Here is a 24538-nt window from a genome sequence, read left to right on the forward strand (position 1 = left end):
GGGGTCTAAACCGCATGGCACTTAGAATGGATATTTATGTGCTGTTTTTATTTTAAAATATGATATAAGAATTAGAAATAATCAATTAAAAAGTGACCCAAAACTTGTGAAGTAGGTAGTGAAACACGTAAAACTTAGGTATACGACTAAAGGGTTCTGTACACTCATATTATATGAAAGTTCGTAAACATTGTTAGACTAAAAGTTGTTCAACTCTAAGACATAAGTTTGGATCTTAAGAATGAAAGCAGAAATATATAAAGTTCCTTTTTATTAAACATTTTTCATTTAATTAAAAAGATCTGCGATAGTGTTATGAAGTAATTAAAAAATTTAAAACTATGCCATATTAGACGTAATGAAAACGCTGTAAAATAGAGAAACAAAGTATCGACCCATACTGACCGTAAAAACGATATGAAATTAGCAATTTACTAGCTTTGTTGTCGGTAACAAAGCACTGCAGTACGTAGAGGTCACAAAGTAAGAGTATTAATGAGTGTAAGGGATGTAGGTCACGCGGCTTCGTAAACCCTTTGTCGAGTTTTTGCCGCTTACGAACTTAGCCTGATATCATCTTTGGGCACGGATGGCCACAGGCCTTGGAGAATAGAGTATTATAGTATTACGTCTCTTTCAATGTCGGATGGCTTTAAGTTTCCTTTATGTGTGCTCTTGTCCTGTGTATGAATTTTAACGATCTTTTTATGCCGATGTGTGCCTATATGCCATATTATTATGGCTTTGTGTAATGGATTATTAAGAATTTTAAAAGCCTTAATAAGTGCGTCATGGATACTTTTAACAATTCAAGATTAGTTGCTACAATAAGACTTACATTTTTCTTTCCATTTAACTCGGTCTTCTATAAGAAGAGCATTTATATCAATTTTTCAATCAATAAACCAAAGATCTGTCTGTGTAGTGCATATTCTTACCCTCTTTTCAATTCTCCTGAGGAGCAAAATTTTGTGTTTGAGTATTTCCACCCATTGCCAGGTTGAATGGGAAGAACCTGCTTCATTTTGGTTGGGACCTCGGGCGGCGGATCTCATACATTTAGGGGCTAAGTTCGCGCCGTGCATGCGACGCGACGCGAGGATAGCGCGGGCGATAGCGGCGTCCGCGAGGCGGGAGCGGGACACAGCGTGTTGTATACGGAACGATGATTCCGGGTGTGTGCAGTCTTCGAAGGCGGACTGTTCGGTAATTATTTTATAATGATGATGAATATAATACATTTTTTTTGTGATTAATGACTGACTACATTATAAATTTTGTTGATTTCCTAGGTATATGATATTGAAATAATGCATAAGTTTAAGGCAGCCTCGCGAAGCAGTTCGGTCTGTGTGGACGTGGGTCAGTAGAGAAAAACGCATGTACCGCCGTTTTCTGGGCCGAGACAAGTCTACACAGACCATCGAGATAGTATGTACTACTACATACTATCTCGATGACACAGACCAAGTTTGTTTGTGCAGCAATTGCTTCGCGAGGCTGCTCGCTCTGTGTGGATTCCTATTGATATTGATATTGATATTATATTATATATAAGTTATAACAGTTTATTTAAAACGATCAGAAAAATATTCCTGGATATATAATTTTGTATGATTTTATTGCACTCTTCTCTAAATGATACCGTAGTCCATAGTAAAATTTACTTTTTTGAACGATACAAATTTTTGGAATAAAAGAAAACTGGAACTGTAATTGTCTTTTAAGAGCTCTTTAGTATGTTTGTAAGTTGTTTCTATTATAATCGAAATTTGAATATGTGTACGTCCAAAAATATTACCAACTAATTAAACTATACCTTCGTTTAATTACCTATAGCTCGTTAAAATATTGTAGCTTTGATGTCAAAATGGTTATTATTTATGGGCGATAAATTCTTGGTAGTATAATTAATACCAACATTACTATTTTTACGACTTCTAACCCATATATTATGCACATGATGTAAAATTATATGTGAATAATTAGGGGCATAATTGAAGAAATAAAAGAAATATGTAGGTAGTTTCCAGAATTACAAAATGCCTTAAAATATGTAAAATGTGTAAGTTTGGTTTAAGATATCAAGAGATTGTCATTTCAAAAGAAAGTAATTTTGATATGTAGATTTTTATTATTCCTATGCGCTATGAAATTTTTATTAGAATATTTAAACTAAGATTTAAACCGAATGTAATTTTATTAAAATTTTCATCGCACGCAATCCAAAGATAAGAGGATTAGTACCGAAGGTGAGTTATAGAGTTTATTATATTTTGAATCCACAGCTAAATTTTTTATTTTATCGCCTGCGAAGCTTTCTTCATTAGGGATTATCCGTATTTACTGGCTAAGTTTTTTTATTACATTTCAAGTTTAAATGATAATATCACTTTATGTCTTTATATATGAACCAGACATTGTACTTACCTTTAATTAAAAACTGTATGAGATTTTGAAAATTCTACATGATTATGTGAGAGCTAATCAATAATTTATTTGTTGTATGTTTGTACAATTGCTCATGAACATTTTGAAAGGATAGATTGAGGATAGACATTAAAGATAGGCATTTTAAGTTTCAAAACGTGGCCTATCCTATAAGTGACTAGAAGTGAAATAATTATGATTCTTGTAGATCTTTAGATAACTAAAATTGATAATTCAGGACCTACTACAAAATAATATACTTACTGGTTAACGTTTCATCCGATATACAACAAGATTTGTACTTACATTGAATACTAAATTGCCAGGATTTGTTACTGTTATTAAATTGTTATACAAATTTTACAGAATACAATATCAACGTGGAAGAAATGGTCATCAGGGGACTCGGGGCCCGGGGGACGGATATCGGGCTCAGTTTGTGGTTTAGACCCAAAGTAAGTACCATTTTTATTATATATAATATATTTTGCTTATTTTGGACATATAATAATATGATACCTTCTATTCCGAAAGCGTTGCAATAAAATATTTTGTTGAAGGTACTTCGCGGTAATTTTTTTAACCGAAGAAAGCCTTTCTCACTCCTGAATAGTGAATTTTTCTGTTAGTTGATGAGTTCTCATGATCGGTGCAGTTTAAAGTACTTCCTAATATTAACCCCTACAAGTTAGAAACTTTACCCGTGAATACCAATAATATAAGTAAGTTACTGACCGGGCCAAAATTGGCACTACGTCATCTTCAACACAGTACATGTGATAGTACAGTCCCACACATCGAGTCGTGTCTAACTTCAGTGCCATCAAAAATATTGTTCAGTTTTGTATTTACATTGATTGACAGTCTATGAAATGATTTACAGATTCTGCGAAGCGCCCCGCTCGATAGCGCCTCACGAGTGGCCAGATGACATCACCAAGTGGCCGATCTGCCGCAAGTCAGCGCTGGACGGCGCGGCGGCGGCGGGGCGCGCGGGCCACGCGGCCGAGCACATGGCGTGCGAGGTCATCGCGCACCCGTGCTGCATCGGCGTGCACGGACAGTGCGTCATCACCACCAGCGAGCACTGCTCCTTTGTGAAGGGATACTTTCACGAGGAGGCGTCTCTATGCTCACAGGTAGGATATCTGCTGTAGATGCATAGCTAGCACATGGCGTGGGCGTGCACTCGTGCGATTACCTCGCACGCCATGTGCTAGCAGGGTTGCTTGCATGGCCAGTGCATTTAGCACCGTAAAACATGTAGTAACCGGGTGGCTCTAATAAGCTTGTAACGAAGCTTTCTAGTCGTTGTTTCTGCAACGGATAAAATACATATGAATTTGACGCATTATGGTAGACAATTATGCGTCAGGCATTTGAATGTTCAAAGCATTATTCATAATTCATATTTTTGATGAAATATACATTAACATGCAACTAATATACCATCACTATTTGACAATTTAAAGCATAGCAAAGGTTTAAAAGCGGGAATATTCATTAATGTATAATGTACGAAATGCAATTCCAGGTCTCTTGTCTGGACGACGTTTGCGGGATGTTACCGTTTATGCGGAGACGGCGTCCAGACCAGTTATATCGCGCGTGGACATCACTGTTCGTGCATGCGGGCCTCCTGCACCTGGCGGCCACGCTCGCGCTGCAGTGGCTGTTCATGCGCGACCTGGAGAAGATGGCGGGCCCGGTGCGATTAGCTGTTATATATCTGGGCAGTGGCGTAGCGGGCAACATGGCGTCAGCTATTTTTGAGCCGTATAGGGCTGAGGTAATTTAAGATTTTGTATACTTATGAGTGGTGATAATTGATGAAAGATGGCGGCTTTTTGTAACTGCATTAAGATTTGTGGCTATTCGGAACGTTGTTTCTTGATTCAATTATAAGAGATATAACTTTCATTTGCAGGTGGGTCCAGCAGGAGCGCACTTCGGTCTTCTAGCATGTTTAATAGTAGAAGTGATCGGGGCGTGGCCACTTCTGAGGCACCCAAAGCGGGCGCTGATGAAGCTGATCGGCTTAGTTTTCGCGCTGTTCCTCGTCGGACTGTTACCGTGGATAGACAATTTCGCCCACGTATTCGGTTTCGTGTTCGGATTTCTATTATCGTACGCGCTGCTGCCGTTCGTGACGTTCGGGCCGTACGAGCGGCGGCGCAAGATCGTGCTAGTGTGGGTGTGTCTAGTGTCGGCGGGGGGTATGCTGTGCGCGCTGATCGCGTTGTTCTACGCGGCGCCGGCGTACGAGTGCGCGGCGTGCGCGTACTTCACGTGCCTGCCGTTCGCGCCGGACATGTGCGCGTCGCAGGACGTGCGCGTGCGGCAGCTGGACGGCGTATGACGGCGCGCGGCCCGGGCGCCCCCGCCGCCGCCGCCCCCCGCCCCGCGCCGCCCCGCGCCCCGCGCCCCGCCGCACCGCTACACGTGTGCGTGTGCAGCTGCCACCATGTGATCGGTCCAAGTAGGATAGCAGAAGAATCAGTCCCAGGGCTTGTATGGATTACGGCAGGGATCTGGAGCGCTTGAAATTGCAAGAAAGAAATCTAAGCACGAAGTGACTGTATTGTTGTACAACTGTTTTATTTCATTCACATAAGTCTGGATGATATTTCTTATTTGCATTATTCTTGAATAAACTTTATAATTTCGTTGTTTTTCATTGTAACTTGAAAAAAAAAAATGTGAATATTTACCACATCTCGTCGTAAAATCATAGGATTTCAGCTTTTTACTTTGTTTTATCTTCTTTAGAATGCCGAACTTATTATTTCCTAAAAATTTTGAAACTAAGCAAGATGAGGGACATAAAAGACAGCAAAGCTACTGTTTATTATATCATCGCTAAAGATCCTTGCCGTTATTCTAGTATTTCTCAACAGCGAAACAATGTAATTTTGTTAAATACTTTTCTTGTGTACGGCAATTTATAAGGTCATATGTTTAATATAGAGCAGAGTGAATGGTTGCAACACATCTATCATATATTTTATCAGTACCTACGCTAATGCTCATAAATATTCATGTCTTTACTTCACCCTCTAAGCACGAGCTATCAAAGATATAGATAAGGGTACTTTACTTACAATACAAGTATGCGTATTTATGTAATCGAATCGATACGTTTTGTGTATATTTATTTAAAGATCCCTATCTGATATCTATCTACATTTTTATGTTTATCCAAAACTGTCATTCATAATGTTATGTTAAACATTTGATGGTTCTACGAAGATAATTGTTTTCACAAAAACTATGCGATAAAAATTTTGTTCAAGTGATACTTAATTACAATAATTGAATGTTCTTAATTGATTTTATGCATTAATAAGTATTTTACTAATACTCTTTTCATTTGGTAACGAAAATTAATTTATAATATTATATTCAAATTATTACAGTAGCAGACATTCTAAGTACATATATTTTAATGCGGGTACTGTTTCCTAATTTTGTGAAATTTTATGTATTTTGATTATTATATGCGTTGCAGTTAGGGAATGCAATCCCGACTCAAGATTGCAAATTCGGGATCCCGCGGGATTAGAAATATCAATCCCGCGGGATCCCGGAATTTTCGAGATCCCGTCTAATAAAAAAAATGTTGAATTCAGATGACTGAAAAAGCTAATAACTGCTTGTTTGTGATAGTGGGGCCATCCATAAATTACGTCACGCGAATTTTAGAACTTTTCAACACCTCCCCCACTCCTGTCACACGTTGTCACATTTTTAGTACCCCGTCCCCCCTAATGTGACGTCACACATTTTTTCAAACTTATGTATGTATCTAAAAATAATCGAAAGAAAAAAGTTATTTTCATTTTTTTACTTATTTTTACCTATTATATAATCTTAAATATCGAAAATTTAAAAAACCGTAAATTTTAGTGTCCCACTTGCATTACAACATGACTCTATAGGAATTAAATGTTGTTACGTAAGAGATAATCTTATAGCGAGAGTGCGAAATTATTAATAAATACATATAGGTAGGTAGATTAAAAATTTTCTGTTTAAAGGTTTTAGCTCACGTACAAATTTCGTTTCGTTTTATTATGTCACGTCACAAAGCTTTTGATCCCCCCTGCCCCTTGTCACATTATGTCACATAAAGATGATACCCTCCCGGGGGGGAGGGTATTAACGTGTGACGTAATTTATGGATGGCCCCTAGTGAGGTTAACTAAAATAACATATTACTCGAAAGAAAATAAAAACCTTTATTCTTTAATCTTACCAACTAAATAATAATCATGTTGTAAGGAAATTAACGTAGGTAAATTAGGTAATCAAAACAATAAGCTTATTTCAAGGGAATTAGGAAAAATTGAAAAGCTTGCGCCCCGACCCCGAGTGGTTGTGTGTTGCGTCGCTGACCACTACCGCCCAATCCCGTCAATCTCGAACGGGATCTCGTCATATGATGCGTCGGGATTGATCCCGAAAAATTACACGAGATCTCGCGAGATCGGGATCCCGCGGGATCGGGATTGCATTCCCTAGTTGCAGTTGTAAGACGTAGTACTAGTTACGAAGAAGAACAAAAATGTCTTGGTCTGGCAAGAAACAAAAGGCAGATCGCCTACTTGTCCCTAAAGAAAATCTACCAGTGAATCATGCATGCGCGTTTTCACATGTACCCTACATAGTCCGTGTCCTACATAGTACACATGTACCATACACAGTACACATGTACTCTATATAGTACACATGTACTCTATATAGTACACATGTACCATATATAGTACACGTGTACTCTTCGTAGTACACGTGTACCCTACATAGTACACATGTATGATGTACCCCATATAGTTCACGTGTACCCCATATAGTACACGTGTACCCCGTATAGTACACGTGTACCCCGTATAGTACACGTGTACCCCGTATTGTACACGTGTACCCCATGTAGTACACATGTACCCCACACAGTACACACGTACCCCACCCAGTACACATGTACCCTACATATGTATGTATTATAAAAAGGGTATTCAATTGAAAATGTATTTGCTTCTGAACACTTTATGAGTGAATTTGATATAAAAATTACAAGCAAATAGTGGCCTTATTGTCACTGCCATTGATTGCTATTTGCAACCATCCTTTGTATATTGCCCCAAATTGCCGGTACAATGTAAAAAAAATATTTTATTACTTAGCTTAGTAGTTATCCATGTATCCATTTTATCTTCGTATAATGTGTATAGGCGCTTGCAGTGACTGAAATTCTTTTCTGGGTTATAAAGGCATCTTTGGAATTTCTAAAGTTTTTCTTTAATTTCTTATGAAAAATAGAAATATGAAATTTAAGCTTTTGGTGTAAAGTTTCAGTTACAAGATAGATAAGACATTTTTCGTGATTTTATGTCCGTGATTTGGAAAAGTTTGAATGAAAATTTAGCAAAAAGCGTTATTGGAAGAAACTTGGACTGAACTACCTTTTCAATGTGATAAAATTATGCACGAAATTGCTTTGTGTATTGCAGTTGCGACAATGACATGTAAATAATCTGTAAAATATATCGATAACAATGTATAAGCTGTATTTTAATATACGAATATAATTTGTCATTTATTATGTTAGGGGAATTAGTTAATTATCATTGTTGATTGCACTAATGTAACTGTGCCTTTTCTTTGTCAGTCGGAAATATTTTAGTAGCAGATATTATGTAATTATTTTACTATTAAATTTTAATTTAATAGATTTTAGTAGTTTTCTTATAGGTGTACAATTCTTGTGTGAAAATGTAGCTGGTGCCTTTACTGTTTAGTGTACTTCATTAAATTTTACGTTTAATATATTATCAACTCAGTAGAACTAGTAGCTAAGTATGTTTGCTTTTTACGTGATATTTTATATTATGGATCTTATTTGGAAATTTCCATACATAAATATTGTAGAAACAGTAGCACCAAAAAGTACAAGATTGTTTAATTGATATAATGTAACTAATTCCCATAACAAAGTACGAAAAATTTTAGTATATTACTAAAGTATTGTAAATATAATGAACGAATATTTGATACTTATTTATTAATTTTGCGAAAGGACGAATTCTGTACTTAACGTAAGGGTGATGAAAGTTTTAGTTTTGTCAATTTATATAGTCTTATTACGAAGTCTGCGTAGATTTAACATTACTTTATAACGTATGCTAGAAATATTTTAACTGTATCTATCATTAGGATAATTTTATTTCAATCGTAATGAATATTATGAAACTAATTTTCTCAAATGTAGGTCTATATTATTTAACATTTCTAACGAATTTATGGTTGAGCTAGTCATTACGTACAATTATATGGAGCAGTTTACTATGCCATTGATTTTTGCCATATTTTATACAAACTATCGATTTTCCTGTAAAGATTTGATTTTACGCATTGTATTTTACGTAGTTTTCTGCACTCAAGCGATATCTTTTAAACGATATTATAGTATTGGATTGTTTTTGTTTTATCACAGTATGACGGGAATCTTATCAGTAGGTATACCTAGAAGGGCTTTACGTTGCAATGTGAAATATGATAACTCTACCAAATTGTTATTATTTTTGTTAAAGAAAGTTGTAAGCCTTTATTACTTTTCTTTACTTATTTTTATTCACTTTGGTTATCATTCAGCGAATTGTTGAGTAAAGTTTCCATGTATTCCAAGTCGAGTATGTATTTTCTATGTAACGTAGGTAGTGTTGTACAGTCGATAGGTAATTACTTTTATACATGAACGCTACAATTTGTATCGCATAATTTTAAATTCAAGTGCCACAATTTAATGATATCTGTTCATCGTACGTCTTTTCACGTCATGCACAAAGCCTTGTTGTTGTTTTAAGATGTATCATGATTATTGTATAAAGGTTTTTATGATAACGTACACTCTTATCAAATGACGGGATTGCACAATACAATGTGCGTATTTTTTATACTAAAATTGTGTCGTGTTCGAGTGATGTTCGATTTGTTTTAAGCGGTTCTGAAGTTTGCCTTCACGGCCGGTGGACTGTATTGGAATTAAAATTAAGAAACTTACATATTGTACATTGTGAACATACTTATTAATATTTAATATATAAGAGTATGGTTAATAATATTGTAACTAGTATTAAACGAACAAGAACCTTATTATCATAATATCTTTGTGTTTTATTTTCGCCTTCATTATTTTTCAAGATAGGCTGAAGTTAGTTTTATTAGGGAAATGCTCTTTTTTGAACTGGCGATACTTGGTAGCCTTTGTTTTGGTATCAACTTAATCATTCAATACATTACATGATTGCAGCCAGATTTGCGCCATGTCTTTACTTCTTTGCTGTGAGAAACTGAAAGACTTCCTTAAAATTATTATAGGATAATTGATAAAAGTTTGCATAATTCATTGCGGTAATTTATCTTATCTCTTTATTTATATACTTTCATCAAATCTGCAAAGCTTTATATTGACGTGTGTATGTCGTGGTCATATCGTAGATTTGCTCATTTCATGAAATGGCCAATTTAGTTTGGCCAGATCGTTAAATCGTCAACGTTTCACGATTTGGTCATCCACATTTGGCCAGATCGTCGATCTGGCCAAACGTGGATGGCTATTTCACGAAATGCGACCATTTTTGTTTCTTTTTTAAAAAGCGATTCGCTTCTGGCACTCGCCGGCCGCTGCCGCGTCACGCTCGCTTTGCTCGCTCGGCTCGTGCGTTGTTTATTAAAGTCTAACCTAACCTAACCTAACCTATATTTTATACGATCTGGCCAAATGTCGATGACCAAATCGTGAAACGTTGACGATTTAACGATCTGATCAAACTATGTTGGCCATTTCATGAAATGAGCAAATCTACGATATGGCCACGACATGTATACACGTAGGCATATTGACTATTACTACTTACATAACTTTTCATATTAAGGCCCTTAAAAAAATTGAGAAGAAGAAGAAACAGCAAATTTTAAAACATACATCTAATTATAAATATTATTTTATATAAATATTATAATTAATAAGTAAATACTTACGATAACAATTCATAGTTTAATTTCAATTATGAGGACCCGCGCTTGCAACAATATGCTTTCATCTTAATAAATTTCATAGACTTCTGCATGGGACCACTATGACTAGGTACCTGTGATGACTACCTACTTACACAATAATTATTTCTAAAAGAAGTCTACTTGAGTAAATGAATATAAACTCAAACTCAAACATTTATTTATTCAATTAGACTTCATAGAAGCACTTTTGAAACGTCATTACATATTTTTAACATTTACCACCGATTCGGAAATCAGTATGATCAGTATCTACGGAGAAGAACCGACAAGAAACTCCATAGTTGCTCTTTTAAATCATGTCAGTTTTACAATTTAATTTTACAAAATGCATATTATGTAACATCATAATATATTATAACTAGATTTCCGCCCGCGGCTTCACCCGCGTTTTCAAAGGAAAACCCGCATAGTTCCCGTTCCCGTGGGATTTCCGGGATAAAACCTATCCTATGTGTTAATCCAAGTTACCCTCTATATGTGTGCTAAATTTCATTGTAATCGGTTCAGTAGTTTTTACGTGAAAGAGTAACAAACATCCATACAAACTTTCGCCTTTATAATAGAATTAAGATTAAGATAATGTGCCAAAGAACTGTCCTGTGGTTTTTACGCGACGACCCTCCATGGGTTTTTATCGTCCATGTGTCCATATATTCCTGAATACTGTAGTACGCTCTCTGAACTTGATCATTTTTTCTTTTTATAAGTTTTAAATTATAACTCTTTAATATTATGAGGAATTCTATTGTAAAAGCGTATACCTTGACCCATAAATGAATTTTTAACTTTAGCAAATCGGAAAAATGGCATTTCAATTCTACAGTGGTGGTCACATAATTAAAGACACTAAGAGCATTTTATACTAACCAAGACACTTATCTCAACATTTTTTTTTTACACTATCATTGGAACTTGCTAAATAATTTTAAAATATTCAAGTATGTGTTGTCTCATGCTTAACTAAATTTTATCGGCAAAACTTATCGGTTTGTTAGATATTAATCCGTTCATCCTTACTACTAGCAGTTTTAACCTAGCAAAGCTCTGGCCATATAATTAAAGACATAAGACTCGCTTATAAGAAATATAAAAAAATATTATTTTAATGAGATTATTTTTCCAACACAAAATGTCTGACGTATTAACAAAACATTTTTACACTTTTCAATATTTGGTTGCATGTCCTTTGGCAGTAATGACGGTTTACATCTCTTGGGCATTGAAGCAACTAATTTTGTACAAGTTGCATCACTAATTTGGTTCCATTCTTCGAAAATGCTTTGCAAAGTTAGTCGACGTTTGTTGACCGCTTTGCCACGACTTCTTTCTTTCTTGATTGCATAAGTTTTCGATCGGATTTAAATTCGGACTGTAGGGGGGCCAATCCAAAATAGTTACAGATTGGTTCCTTAACAAGCATTTCACTACTTTTGCTGTGTGCTTACGATCATTATCGTGTTGAAAAGTCCTAACAAAAGGTAAATTTTCCTCCGCATAGGGCAGCATGGATTGCTCTAAAATATACTTGTACTGGACTTTATCCATGTTGCCTTCTGTCTCTTTGACAGGTCCAACGCCAAGTCCAGAAAAATAGCCCCACACTTTGATATTTCCACCCCCATGTATGACTACTTATTAGTGTATTATAGATCCATTTTCTTATTGAGATGGCGTCTTACATATTCTTTTCTGACAGAATTAATCATATTAATCTTAGTTTCATGCAAAAACAGCACATGTTTTACGTGCTCGGGACTCACTCATATATATAACCATTCAATTTTGACCCCTGGTTAACAGGACTTAATTTGTTGCAAATGACCTCTAGTATAACCCCTTTGAAGGATCACGTCGAATTACCAGTCACCCTGTATAGAGCGAATGGCTATTTTCTGTAAGATAAATATAGTTTCTATATCTGCTGCACTGCCCCATAGTAGAATTCCATAGGACATAATACTATGAAAGTAGCTGAAATAAACCAATCTATATGAACGTCTTTCAAGTTGGACCACATTGAGTATTCTTTCGAATATACTGTGCAACATATTATCACAATTCACATTTATGTAAATTTCAATTTAATATTGATAAAGGTTCATTACCTTATACTGTCTACATAATATACTTCATTTACTTATGAACCTTAATCGTTTGTAAGACAAACAGTGAGGTAAGTGAGGTCAAATGGTAACCTTTTATTAATTGAAAACGGAATAAATAGGTCAATGTAATTTGTTTTCAAGTTAAGTAACAAAAAAATACTTCATATAAAATACAAATACTATGTAAGTTTAAAAAAACAAAGATTTTAACGCGATTTATTCATTAAATTATTATTCCGACGTTTCACACACTTTGCAGCGAGCGAGATAACTTAAATTTTCCGATGGATTTCATATAGATAGAATTATTTGGAGATCCAAATATCTTTCCTAATTTATTTTAATGTAGTCTTCATCCATAAAGAATTTCCATAGATTACGATGACAATACAAACCTTTAATTTTATTTGTTTGTTTAACTTTTTATCTCAATTCAGCGGCTTATGGTTATTATGCAACCATAAAATACTATTATGTAAAAATCCTTTGTCAAACTTTGATAAAAAGATTTACCTATTTGGCCTCGTAACATAATATTTACTTGACGGCCAGACAGTTTCTTTTATTGCTATAAAACAACCACATTTCCTTTAAAAACCTGAATAAAATTGATTGCATTTTGGATATCTTTTTAACTGAGAACATTCTTTGTCTCAGGATATATGCCTTTGATAAAAGCAATGCCATTAACAATAGGAAAGGAGAGGATATAAGGACTTTCTATTTGTAATTTTTACGCAAAAACGTATGTGAAAAATAATTCGACACTAACCTCTGCCAAAAATGAAAAATCTGTAAAAATACTCGTATTGGAATCGATGAATTAAACTTAGCGTAAGAAAATTTAACAATTATACGTTTTTACCTTTCGGTAAGAATATCAGCGACTTTTTTTTAATTTTTTTTTGCAAATTTTCTTTAAATTTGAGTTTCTTAGTTTATAGAGTGAGAAGGAAACGTCTCTTCAGCTTGTCTATAAGGCATTGTTTTATTTCTTAAATAAAAACAGCTGTAGCTAACATCTTGGTACACAGTGGGAACCCTTAGGAGCTGATAACGTCAATCAGCCGAAGATAATGTGAATGCTGCGCGAAATATAATATATTTTGCCTCAAATTTAGTTCACACACGAGTTTTGTGTGGATCGCTACCATCAAGCCTTTACGAATTCAAATAATTTTGGGTTCAGAACAATAGAGGTATGTGTATAAATCTTTATATATTCGTTTAGTTTGTATATATTATAGGGACAATACTTATGTTATTTTATTTGTAACTGTATAACTGAAACAACGGTTTCAGCAATTTCAGAAACTCTTTAACTTTGAATGAATAACTTTTATTGATGTAATTGTACTAGATAATTGTTTTTGAATAAATAATTGAATGATATTTAATATTTGGGTATCATTAAGTACCTAGGTAATCTGTAACCACCAACTTTAAGTTCGTATCTTGTACAAAACGTTACTAATTTGTAAATTAAAGTTACTAAAAACGATATGTTTAATTCCATTATTATGTTGTGTTGAAACGTTCATCAATATTTTATTTATTAGGTTGTTCCTATACACGTTTAGTTTAATTTTAGAGCAAACACTAGATCGATAATAATAACTGTCGATTATTTACTTTTAATATATTCTTGACCATCTCAATTATAATTTTTGTTTTTGATCTTACTATCCTCTTAAGCTTGTGCCATTATAAAGAATAATTATTTAAATTATTAACTACCAATTATAATGTAATTATTAAAGCTGTTGATTGAATACATTAATTATTAATTCTTTATGACTGCGGGTTGACCCTATGGTCCTTGTCCAAGATAAACTTATAATAATTTAATTATTGTAGTTTCTTATTTAACTTTGTGTGTTGGATTAAATCTTTGTCTTTCTCTCTTTCTTCCTGGGAGGACAATTAGAAAGATATTTAATAAAAATAATTCCGAAAATATTGCTTTCCTTTCATTGTTGATCTACTTAATGTGACGTTACAATGCGCACTGTATTTTACACTATTGTGTTTATTTTGCATCATGTATGTTTGTTTGCATGTAACATTTGTTATCTTCCCAATCGCTAAACGAATTTATTTATTATCTAGTTTAAGATATCGCTAGATTCGTCTTGTGTTGTTACTTGAATCACAGATTAGATGATATTTTTTCTAAGTTATCGTAGAGCAAGGGTAAGCAAGAGTCACCTGACTCTACTATATAAGTCAATTTAAAATACAATAAGAAATACGTTTATTTTTGAAGTCAAGGAAATAGGAGAGGCAAATTAAATTTCGCTTTCGTTTTTTTTTTAATTTATTTATTTGTATTAATCTCTTGACCGATTTGTAAGTTCTTTATAATCATAATAAGTACTTTGCTCGTCAGATTGTTGTTCAAGCTATTCAGGAATCTTTAAAGAAAATGTTTCAAAGTTTTTTAATTTGATTCTTTCTTCGCTTCTCTCGAATGAAATATGTTATGAAATACTAGCTTTTCCCCCATGGCTTCACTGGTGTCGTTCAAGGTGCATGTTATGATACACAAATTACTCTTTCTTTTGAGTCAATATCTATAAACTTCGTCTATATTGTGTTTTTTTCCATTGCATAGATCTAAGCATAAGTACATAGTGACAGACAGACAGACAGCGACTTTGTTTATACTATGCAGTGAGGAATGCTCTCTATGTCCACAGTATCATTTATTATTACGGTATACACGGTTCATCACCAATCGCAATTTAATTTATTATTCTATCGTGATAGCAAATATCTCAATTAAATTATTTTCATTTGATTTCTTATGATTGATGTACGAAGGACATGATCAAATTGTCCTTGAATCAAAATTTTCGATAGTTGTACCACGAAAGTAGGCCATTTCAAAGGCAAATTGTCTTATTTCTATGTTGAATATAGACGAAAATAGGCAGTACTATTTAATTTATTTAATCAATCCATAAATAATCAAAATTCTTTAGGCTTTAAGTATACGCCTACAAGGATTATATTCCTCTGAATTATTAAAAAATAATGAATATTTTAAGCAAGTTCACGAAACAATTAGATTACACGAGCTATATTAACAAGGTTATTAATAAGGTTAAGTATAACAATTTAGATAATCCTCACGCTTAGTCAGTATTTTGAGGGTTACTCGTTCCATCTACGGGTCCTACATTTACGGGTCCATCTAACAATTACAATTTCAATATTTTTCTGTAGGCCTAGATGACAGTATCGTGGGTTAGGCTTTTTTGTTCTTTTCTTTTTATCCCAAGTAAGGGAGGAAAAATACAAAAGGAAATCTGATAAAATAACCAGTACATTCAAGCTTGGTTGGAGATGTCAATACATCATTGTTACAAGATTATTTCAAGAGTGAGCAATGATATGCATCTTATACCACCTGATTAGTGCACGTGCTATTCGATTTCGAGTTATGATACAGTTGACATGAAAATTCAAGTATTTCGTAAAAGATATGACGCAGTGTTATATCTTGTATGAAACCTGAAGTATTTGAAATGTTCTTGAGATCCCGAATACTGATCGATCCAGATCGACTGGTACACTTGTAATTTTTGATCGTACAAATTGATTGGCTTTGATATGTAAGTGCCCGACCAGAACTTTTTTCTTTGTTGTTTTTTTTGGTTGTTGTTTCAAATAAAAATACCTAATTTCTTCGTTTATAATTATAATAAAAAGTATTTAACGGTTTTCTAATTATTCCACTAATATCGAAAAATAACGTAAAAAAATCTCATTCAGATAAAACCAATACAATATTTTATTTTATTGGTTTTATCTGAGAACATTAAGTTTCTGGAAATTCTTTACTGTATTAAAAATACACTAATACGGACCATTACAATATTAACTATGTGATGAATACTTATAAATCATTCGTAACAGCATTCATCCTGTCCTGAATAAGAGATTACAATGACTCGTAACCCAGATATGCAGACTTGAGCAAAAATTATACAATCAAATATCCCTTCACAAAAAGCTGAAATGAACAATTAATTATCTGGTTATTGTGAACTACTCCCATAAGAACTAAGCAGAATAAAATGTTGAGTGTAATGTATATTTAATTTTTTAATAGAGATGACTAGTTGATAGTCCTTGAATTTATTCTGGTGGTGGAGGATAATACTCGTCCTTCTCTAAAAAAGTAATTGATTTTTTTGAATAGGGTTTTGCGGTTTAGGAAAAGATATTGCGGTTAGGAACTTAAGCATATTGAATTGATGTCTGGAAAATAGCTCTATTATCTCTTACCTTTTTCTACTTTATATTTAAATCATAGCCTAGTCATGAAAACGTGCAAAATCTATAAATTCACTTAACATTTTATTTTGTTATCTATGTTCTCATTTATGAAATACATTTTAATACATAAGCGACAATGTTAATCAATTAACAGAGTCGCTTCATAAACCTTATAAGAGGACTAGTACTAGTGGGAAAACTTGGCAAGACAATGATGATTGATGAATGATGCTACGCGTATAAATTCGACAAGGAAAAATAACTCTTTTTCCCAAACGTGTCGAAAGCATCTTAAATTGACCTTTCCGCTATACCCGGTAGTGACAATGAGACCTTTACTGTATTGATGCAATTTTAACAATAATAGTGTGCGCTAAAGTCAACTCTTTGTAATGACTTGAAGGGTTAATTTTGCCTGTAATGTTTAACAAAGATGCTACTTGGTTGTATTACGAATCGTAGTAGATTTGACTGATTAGTTCCTTTTGACAAATAGTCGTACTAAAGACCGTGGAGTAGTGTGGTGCTCACAAAGTATTTGAGTTGTTTACTTTTTGTGTGAATGTTATGTTAAATTGATTTTATTTATTTTTTTAGTTTGTGTGCCAAAATGTTGACGGGATGGCGACTTGCTCTGTCGAAATGTGAGTATTTTATTAAATTATATGCTATTTTAACGCTACATTTTCAAAATGATCATATAAATATTTAATATATAAACAAAAAGAAAAGTTTCAATAAATAATAAAGTGACATTCAATCAATTGGATAATTGAAATAAATAAGTTTTGTTCCTTAATTATTATAAAGTAATAAAAAAGATATCATACAATTTTTAGAGTTTTGATATTAAAATGTATAGTTATATGTATGTATGTATAATAATTATTACTGGAAATAACTAAAATATTTTTGAATTTCTTTTTGAATTTTCCAAATAAGAGAGAGAGAATTTAGAACGTATTTTCTTATTTATTTCCTTTACCACAAAAAAAACGGAATGAACTATCTGTGCTAAGATGACTCTACTGAGATAGAGACTCACAGCCTGAGACTATTTTCATTTTTCTTCAACGAGAATCGAACCCAGGCTTTTCAATTTTACGATCTCGTTCTCACTTTACTTTTTTACATTATATTATTGATATGTAAAAAAATAAATTGTATTAAAATAAATTCGTTGATAAGGTTTAAAAAATAAAACTAGAATTTAGAATTTCCTTTTTAATTTCAATTTACTAACAAAATGATTACAAATCGTGTGGGTTTTACAGACGTATATATATTTATTTAATATACAGTTTAAAGCCAGATAATCTCAACTAAATCTCCCAGATATAAACCGTCTGCTTAATGTAAACCAGTTAGAACCAGGTACGACTGCAATTTTATATATCTATGTATTGCATGATTTACACGTGCTTCTAAATGTAGGTTTATTTCTATTAAACAATCATGTAATTCAGTATGAAATTGTTATAACGTTAGATTGAAATTACATCACGGAAATAGGCTGAATCAAGGACAGTGAATAATAGTGATAAATATCTATTCGTAATATCAGTATCTATTTTTTCATAATTTTTAATACAGAAAAAATGTGGTTAACTATTGCACGAGATATCAGCTATACGTAAATCTATATACAGGGTGTCCCACTATTGATATACAAAGCGCGAAGGGACTTGTACTTTTGCATACACTGATCATGTAAAAAATACTTAAACAACAAAATTACGTCAAAAATGTTTTGCTAATTTTTTCCTGAAAATTCATGTTTTCTTCTCTAGCTTTGCGCAGCCGGCATATGCCGCTTCTCTAATGTGAGCATTTTGTCTATGAAAACATAATCTTAATCGATAGCTCACGTGCTGGTGGCAAAGTTGGGCGGGTTGCTTGTTATGGGTGTACACATAGAGTTTTAAGAATTCATCTATTTGAAAAAAAAATGCGTCTGGAATTTTATAAGTATTTTTTACGTACTCAGCGTATGCAAAACTATAACCTCCTTGGGGCTTAGTATACCAACAGTGGGACACCCTGTATATAAAACTCAAAGGTGACTGATATTAGTGATCTATCAACGCACAGCCCAAACCACTGGACGGATCGGGCTGAAATTTGGCATGCAGGTTTATGTTAGGACGGAGGCATCCCCTAAGAAAGGATTTTGATCAATTCTACCCCCAAGGGGATAAAATAGGGGATGAAAATTTGTATCATGTTTATTTATCTTGTCCACGCAGGTGAAGCTGCGGGCAACAGCTAGTTTTTATATAAGATTTTTCATATAAATATTTTAAACTAACTATAATAATAATGTGATAGGCACATTAGGTAATCATTATTTCAGCAACATTAGGTATGTGTTATACTTCCACCATGATCTAGTTTTCGTTTACTTAATTGTAATAATTATCTACATAATTTTATTAAGACTAATTGTTAATTATGCACCATTTTTATATTAGCCTTAGTATTTAGAAAGTATATATGTATATCTAAATGTGTCCTTAAATGCATTGTATAATTAAATTAAAGTAAGATGTTTAAAATATATTACCTACAATTAATTCAGTATCAGTATCGTGCTTGTTATTAAAAACTAGTGGTACGCCCCGGCTTCGCCCGTGGTACATATTTCGCAATAAAAGGTAGCCTATGTCCTTTCTCGGGTATCAAAATATCTCCATACCAAATTTCATTCAAATTGGTTCAGTAGTTTAGGCGTGATTGAGTAACAGACAGACAGACAGAGTTACTTTCGCATTTATAATATTAGTATGGATTCTAAACACTACTGAGTTGACAGGAACTTCAACGAACTAAATGCTCGAAAAATCGCAGTTTTCATTATCTTACAAGTAAATTGTTGCAGTTATTTATAACATCAATTCCTTGTTCGTTTTTTTTAAACTACTTTCCTACCATAATTATTTACCTCCAATTTTTCGCACTTATCATTTAATACATACCTATAAATTTCGTTATCAACATTAGATGCTTATTTCTTGTTTGTTCGTTACTTCTGCTAATTTCGTACCATATTTACCTCCAATTTCAGTGTTCATAATACCGCAGCGGTATGTATTGGCTATAATGGCGTTACTGGCCATAGCCAACGCGTATACCATGCGTGTCTGTCTGAACCTGGCCATCACGCAGATGGTCTGGAAGAAGGAGGCGGTGGAAGGGGACGCCCACTATGATCCCAATGCGTGTCCTGACCAGGATGCTGTAACTAACACGACCATGACATTGTCCGAGTTTTTGTTACGAGCGGGTGATGATGGTGTAAGTAAAAAGATTAGTTATTATTTGATACTAGCTTTCCGTCCGTAGCTTCGCTCACGTAATCAAAGAAAAACCAGCATAGCTCCCGATCCCGGGATAAAATCTATCTCATGTCTGTTAGATGAAATACCCAAAGGACTGTTTTGACTTTCCTACGATTTAATTATAGAGAAATACCGAATATGAGCTGATTATATGAAGTAGGTGGTATTTATGTTTAAATCGTCAATTACAATTTTTAAATTTTTACTTTATAATGACCTTGAGATCATAATATTCAATTAACCAGTAACTACCTCAAAGAAAATATAATATGAAGATAGGTAGGTAAGTTATACGCAATATCGCTAAAGAAATGTTTAAGTATTATCTATACTTCTATACTAATATTATAAAGAGGAAAGGTTTGTTTGTATGTATGTATGTATGTATGGTTTTCACGCATAAACTACTGGAGCGATTTTGATGAAATTTGGCACAGATAACCTTTAGACCCTGAGAAAGAACATAGGCTACCTTTTATTGCGAAATATGTACCACGGGCGAAGCCGGGACGGACTGCTAGTAATATATAATAGTATCTATATAATTTTCTTTATCTAAATCCAAATTAAATGCAACCCATCGAAACCAGCCTTATGTAATTGTCGTAGATTAGATAGAAGAATATAATATTATTATTACAGTAATGTTTTACTTCACCCTTTAATATACCTATAATCCTTTATCTTATTTGTTACACGTGGAGGGTACTTAGCCCCCATGCGAGATACGTCAATCTTTCTTTAATATATTGTTTCTGTTCCTGACAAGATTCTGTCATATATTATCTGTGATGCGCTTTGATATAACCTGTCTTTACCATAAACTAAAGCTCTATTATTAGAATTCTGAAAGAGAATAATAATAACATTTTTCAATAGATTATTCGAATATATTTTATTACTTGCGGTCCACCCCGGCTTCGCCCGTGGTAGGTACATGTTTACGCTTTCTCTCCATAAAAACCATCCTCGTAGGTACTTCAAGAAATATTATACAAAGAATTAACGAAATCGGTTCAGCCGTTATCGAGTTTTGCGCTTACCAAAATATTTAGCGATTCATTTTTATTATATTTTATTAATAAGCACATTACATATAACATTACTTATAATAATAATATATCGAAAATAATAAAAAATAAATCAAATCTCTTCAAGATAATCTCATAGAAAAAATATTCCTAGATACACACGTGAGATATTCTTCTCTTATCGGAAATCAAATATAAGCAGATATATTTTATATAATATTATCTCAATTGTAGGTAAGAATTTTCCAAAAACTCAAAAGTCCCTATATTGTGATATTGTCAACGTTTAGGAATGTTTCTGTATTGACACAAACCTTGAACAAAAGGAGTGCCTGTTTAACTAGATAAAAACTAATCTATTTTTTAATGTCAAAAATAATATTTAAAAAATGGTCTCATTCTCCGTATTTACCTACATTTAACTCTTTCCGATTTTATTATTGTATTCTGTTTAAATTGATATCAAATTTTCTAATATCATAAAAATAATGTAAACGTAGACAATTTCCAAAAACTAATTCCTAATCCAATACCGGCCAAACCTCGGACATGCGATTTCAAATAGTTAAGGTTCATAAACACCAACATTCTGAAGTAAGTAGTATCCAATTAAATTTTGTACATTATATCCTATCCCATCCTTCTAATATTTTAAATGCAAAAGTTTGTGAGGATGGATGTCACGCAAATACAACTGAACCGATAACAATGAAATTTAGAACACATATAGAGGTTAACATGGATTAACACAAAGTATATGTTTTATCCCGGAAATCCCACGGGAACGGGAACTATGCGGGTTTTTCTTTGACAATGCATGCGAAGCCGCGGGCGAAGAGCTAGTTCTATCATAAAGAAGATAATATAATTTAAAGGCTTTATTTATGCAGTAGGTGTTTTAAAAGTATTTGTGAGCATAGTGATTATTAATTATTATCACTATGACTTATGCCATAAGAATTGTCTACTTAGAAAAATTTCAAAAGCATTGTTATTATAATGCCTAACAAGTTTTGAGAGAAAAACCGTGACATTCCTGGAGAAGTTTTTTCGTTGAAGTGTTTCTTTGTTTAAAATTCTGTGATTATGGTCAAAAAATGTTAATTAGTCAATTATACGTATATATATGTATTATAAACATAATGGGGCGAAACATCTGAATGGTTTTTACGAAAGAACAAATCTCTGAAACTTAGCTCGAATTCAGAGTATTGTAACATAAATCTTAACGTATAATATCTATCATTTATCACGAAGTACGTGTATTATTTATTTATGCGAATATTGTAATTTGTACATAATTTTAAAAATATATTGAAACGAGGCTAAAATTTATTTAGGCCTTTTCTATCATAATTGGTAGAGTCAATTATAAATACTCTTGTACCACCACTAAATATCATTACAGTAAAAGAATTTCCAGAAAATATACTACACTTTATAAACAGTAACGTACTCGTACATTAATTTTAAATGTGGACACGTAATATCTGCTTGCCGTGACGCGTGGCGTGACGGTTTCAATTTTATCTTGTGTCCCGTTTTGTAGTGAATTTTTAACAAGAACCGAGTACAGGTAGTGCTCGGTTGAAATTTAATAAAAAATTATACATCGTGAATATGTAATATAGAAGAAAGTTAGGAGAATTAAAGATCTAATAACTCAGGAACAGCTGAGCCGATTTTGGCATGTCTGAGGGATTGCGTGTAAACTAGGTTAATAACTGTAAATCTTAATGTACCTATATATATACATATTATAAATCTCGTGTCACAATGTTTGTCCTCAATGGACTCCTAAACCACTAAACCGATTATAATAAAATTCGCACACCATGTGCAGTTCGATCCAACTTGAGAGATAGGATAGTTTGAAGATATAGGTACCACGGGCGAAGCCGGGGCGGACCGCTAGTATTATATAATTTTGAAAACCTTACAAAACTAAACCCTCGCCAGGGACATGAGATACCATGTCGGCGGTACGGACTAAAAATTTGTTTACAATAGAATTTTTTTAATGTGTTATTTGAATTCCCTTATTAATTATCATCCCTGGAAATATAAATAATTTTCTTACGACTAAATAATTGTTTTAGACGATAAAATTCGAATGGAGCGAAGCCACCCAAGGTTTAGTGCTCAGTTCATTCTACTATGGATACGTGATAACTCACTTGCCTGGTGGAATGCTGGCGGAGAAGTTTGGTGGGAAATGGGTTCTAGGATTGGGGTTATTGTCCACTGCTCTTTGTACGTTCGTCACCCCGTATGCAGTGAAAACAGGAGGCGCTACCGCTCTCTTCATATTGAGAGTTGTGGAGGGGCTTGGAGAGGTGAGGTTTATTTATATTTTTTATAATATATATATAGTGAAAAGAAGGATTAATAATTTAGTGTTATGTATGACTGAAGTTGCTATCAAAGGTTGCTATATTTTACACCACATTAGTTGCTGCAGAACTAAAGTGGTGGTCCTAGGTTTTTGTTACGTGTACGAATAATTTTTCCTGTTTGAGAAAATATATCATATTTTCTAACTACATTATCTACATACTATAAATACACACTGACAATAAACCATGAGTAATATATCATTACATTTTCAATACCGAGATGCACTTATGAAATATCGACGATGAAGTATCAATATATGCTAACTACAAAAACTACATTTTTCAGGAGATAAAAAAAACGTTTTATTTCTTTTTCGTTACTGTTTTTAATTATTATTTTAGCTTACGTTCATTATCAAAGGATATTAGATATCATGGAATCATTTATTAAATGTAACTTCAAAGCTTTTTAAAAAAAACATGCAGATATTAGATATTGCTTGTAATTGTATTTAAATAGAAAGCCGTATTTATTAGATACAAGTTATTGCCAATATACTTAGAAGAAATTGTTCTAAAGATTACAACATATTTTTTATTTTAATATTAGGTTTTTGTATCAATACTATAGTAAAATTTTAATTTAAAATCCTGTCACTACACGTGATTATGCTCGAAGATAGTGGTTTGAATATAAAACATTATTTCAATTTGTTCAACTTCATATGGACGAGATTTTCTTGCTGCTTTGGTTATAGTGGCATAATCACTCGGAACGTAAATTTCTTTGTTCTTAAGTTGGCGTTCAAGTCAAGAAATATAAGATACAGCTACGTGAACACATCATAGCACAACAGCGTCGAAGATTTACTCATCTTCACGGACGGGTCCAAGACTGAAAATGGCACGGGTGCTGGGGTCTTCTCTGAGGACCTAAA

The 24538-nt window shown here is 33.3% G+C and overlaps 2 protein-coding genes across 2 annotated transcripts in view; both read left to right on the forward strand.

The window, feature by feature from the left end:
• Positions 1-4789, forward strand: part of rho-5 (rhomboid-5) — a 126179-nt gene extending 121390 nt beyond the window's left edge. Inside the window, exons 7-12 of the mRNA XM_090104561.1 lie at positions 1000-1206; positions 2232-2252; positions 2797-2885; positions 3314-3569; positions 3965-4219; positions 4358-4789. Of these exons, the coding sequence (XP_089960687.1) occupies positions 1000-1206; positions 2232-2252; positions 2797-2885; positions 3314-3569; positions 3965-4219; positions 4358-4789 (1260 nt within the window). The remainder of the gene's footprint in view (positions 1-999; positions 1207-2231; positions 2253-2796; positions 2886-3313; positions 3570-3964; positions 4220-4357) is intronic.
• An 8934-nt stretch (positions 4790-13723) lies between these two features.
• LOC149906442 (dietary and metabolic glutamate transporter-like) overlaps positions 13724-24538 on the forward strand; it is a 245487-nt gene continuing 234672 nt past the window's right edge. The window contains exons 1-4 of the mRNA XM_090104575.1: positions 13724-13810; positions 17493-17539; positions 19960-20189; positions 23364-23600. Of these exons, the coding sequence (XP_089960701.1) occupies positions 17506-17539; positions 19960-20189; positions 23364-23600 (501 nt within the window). The 5' untranslated portion in view covers positions 13724-13810; positions 17493-17505. The remainder of the gene's footprint in view (positions 13811-17492; positions 17540-19959; positions 20190-23363; positions 23601-24538) is intronic.

This window comes from Colias eurytheme, chromosome 8 (genome assembly GCF_061535395.1).
Source record: "Colias eurytheme isolate Ceu_HAF_F1 chromosome 8, ilColEury1 Martin Lab GWU primary, whole genome shotgun sequence".
Classification (NCBI taxonomy): Eukaryota; Metazoa; Arthropoda; class Insecta; order Lepidoptera; family Pieridae; genus Colias; species Colias eurytheme.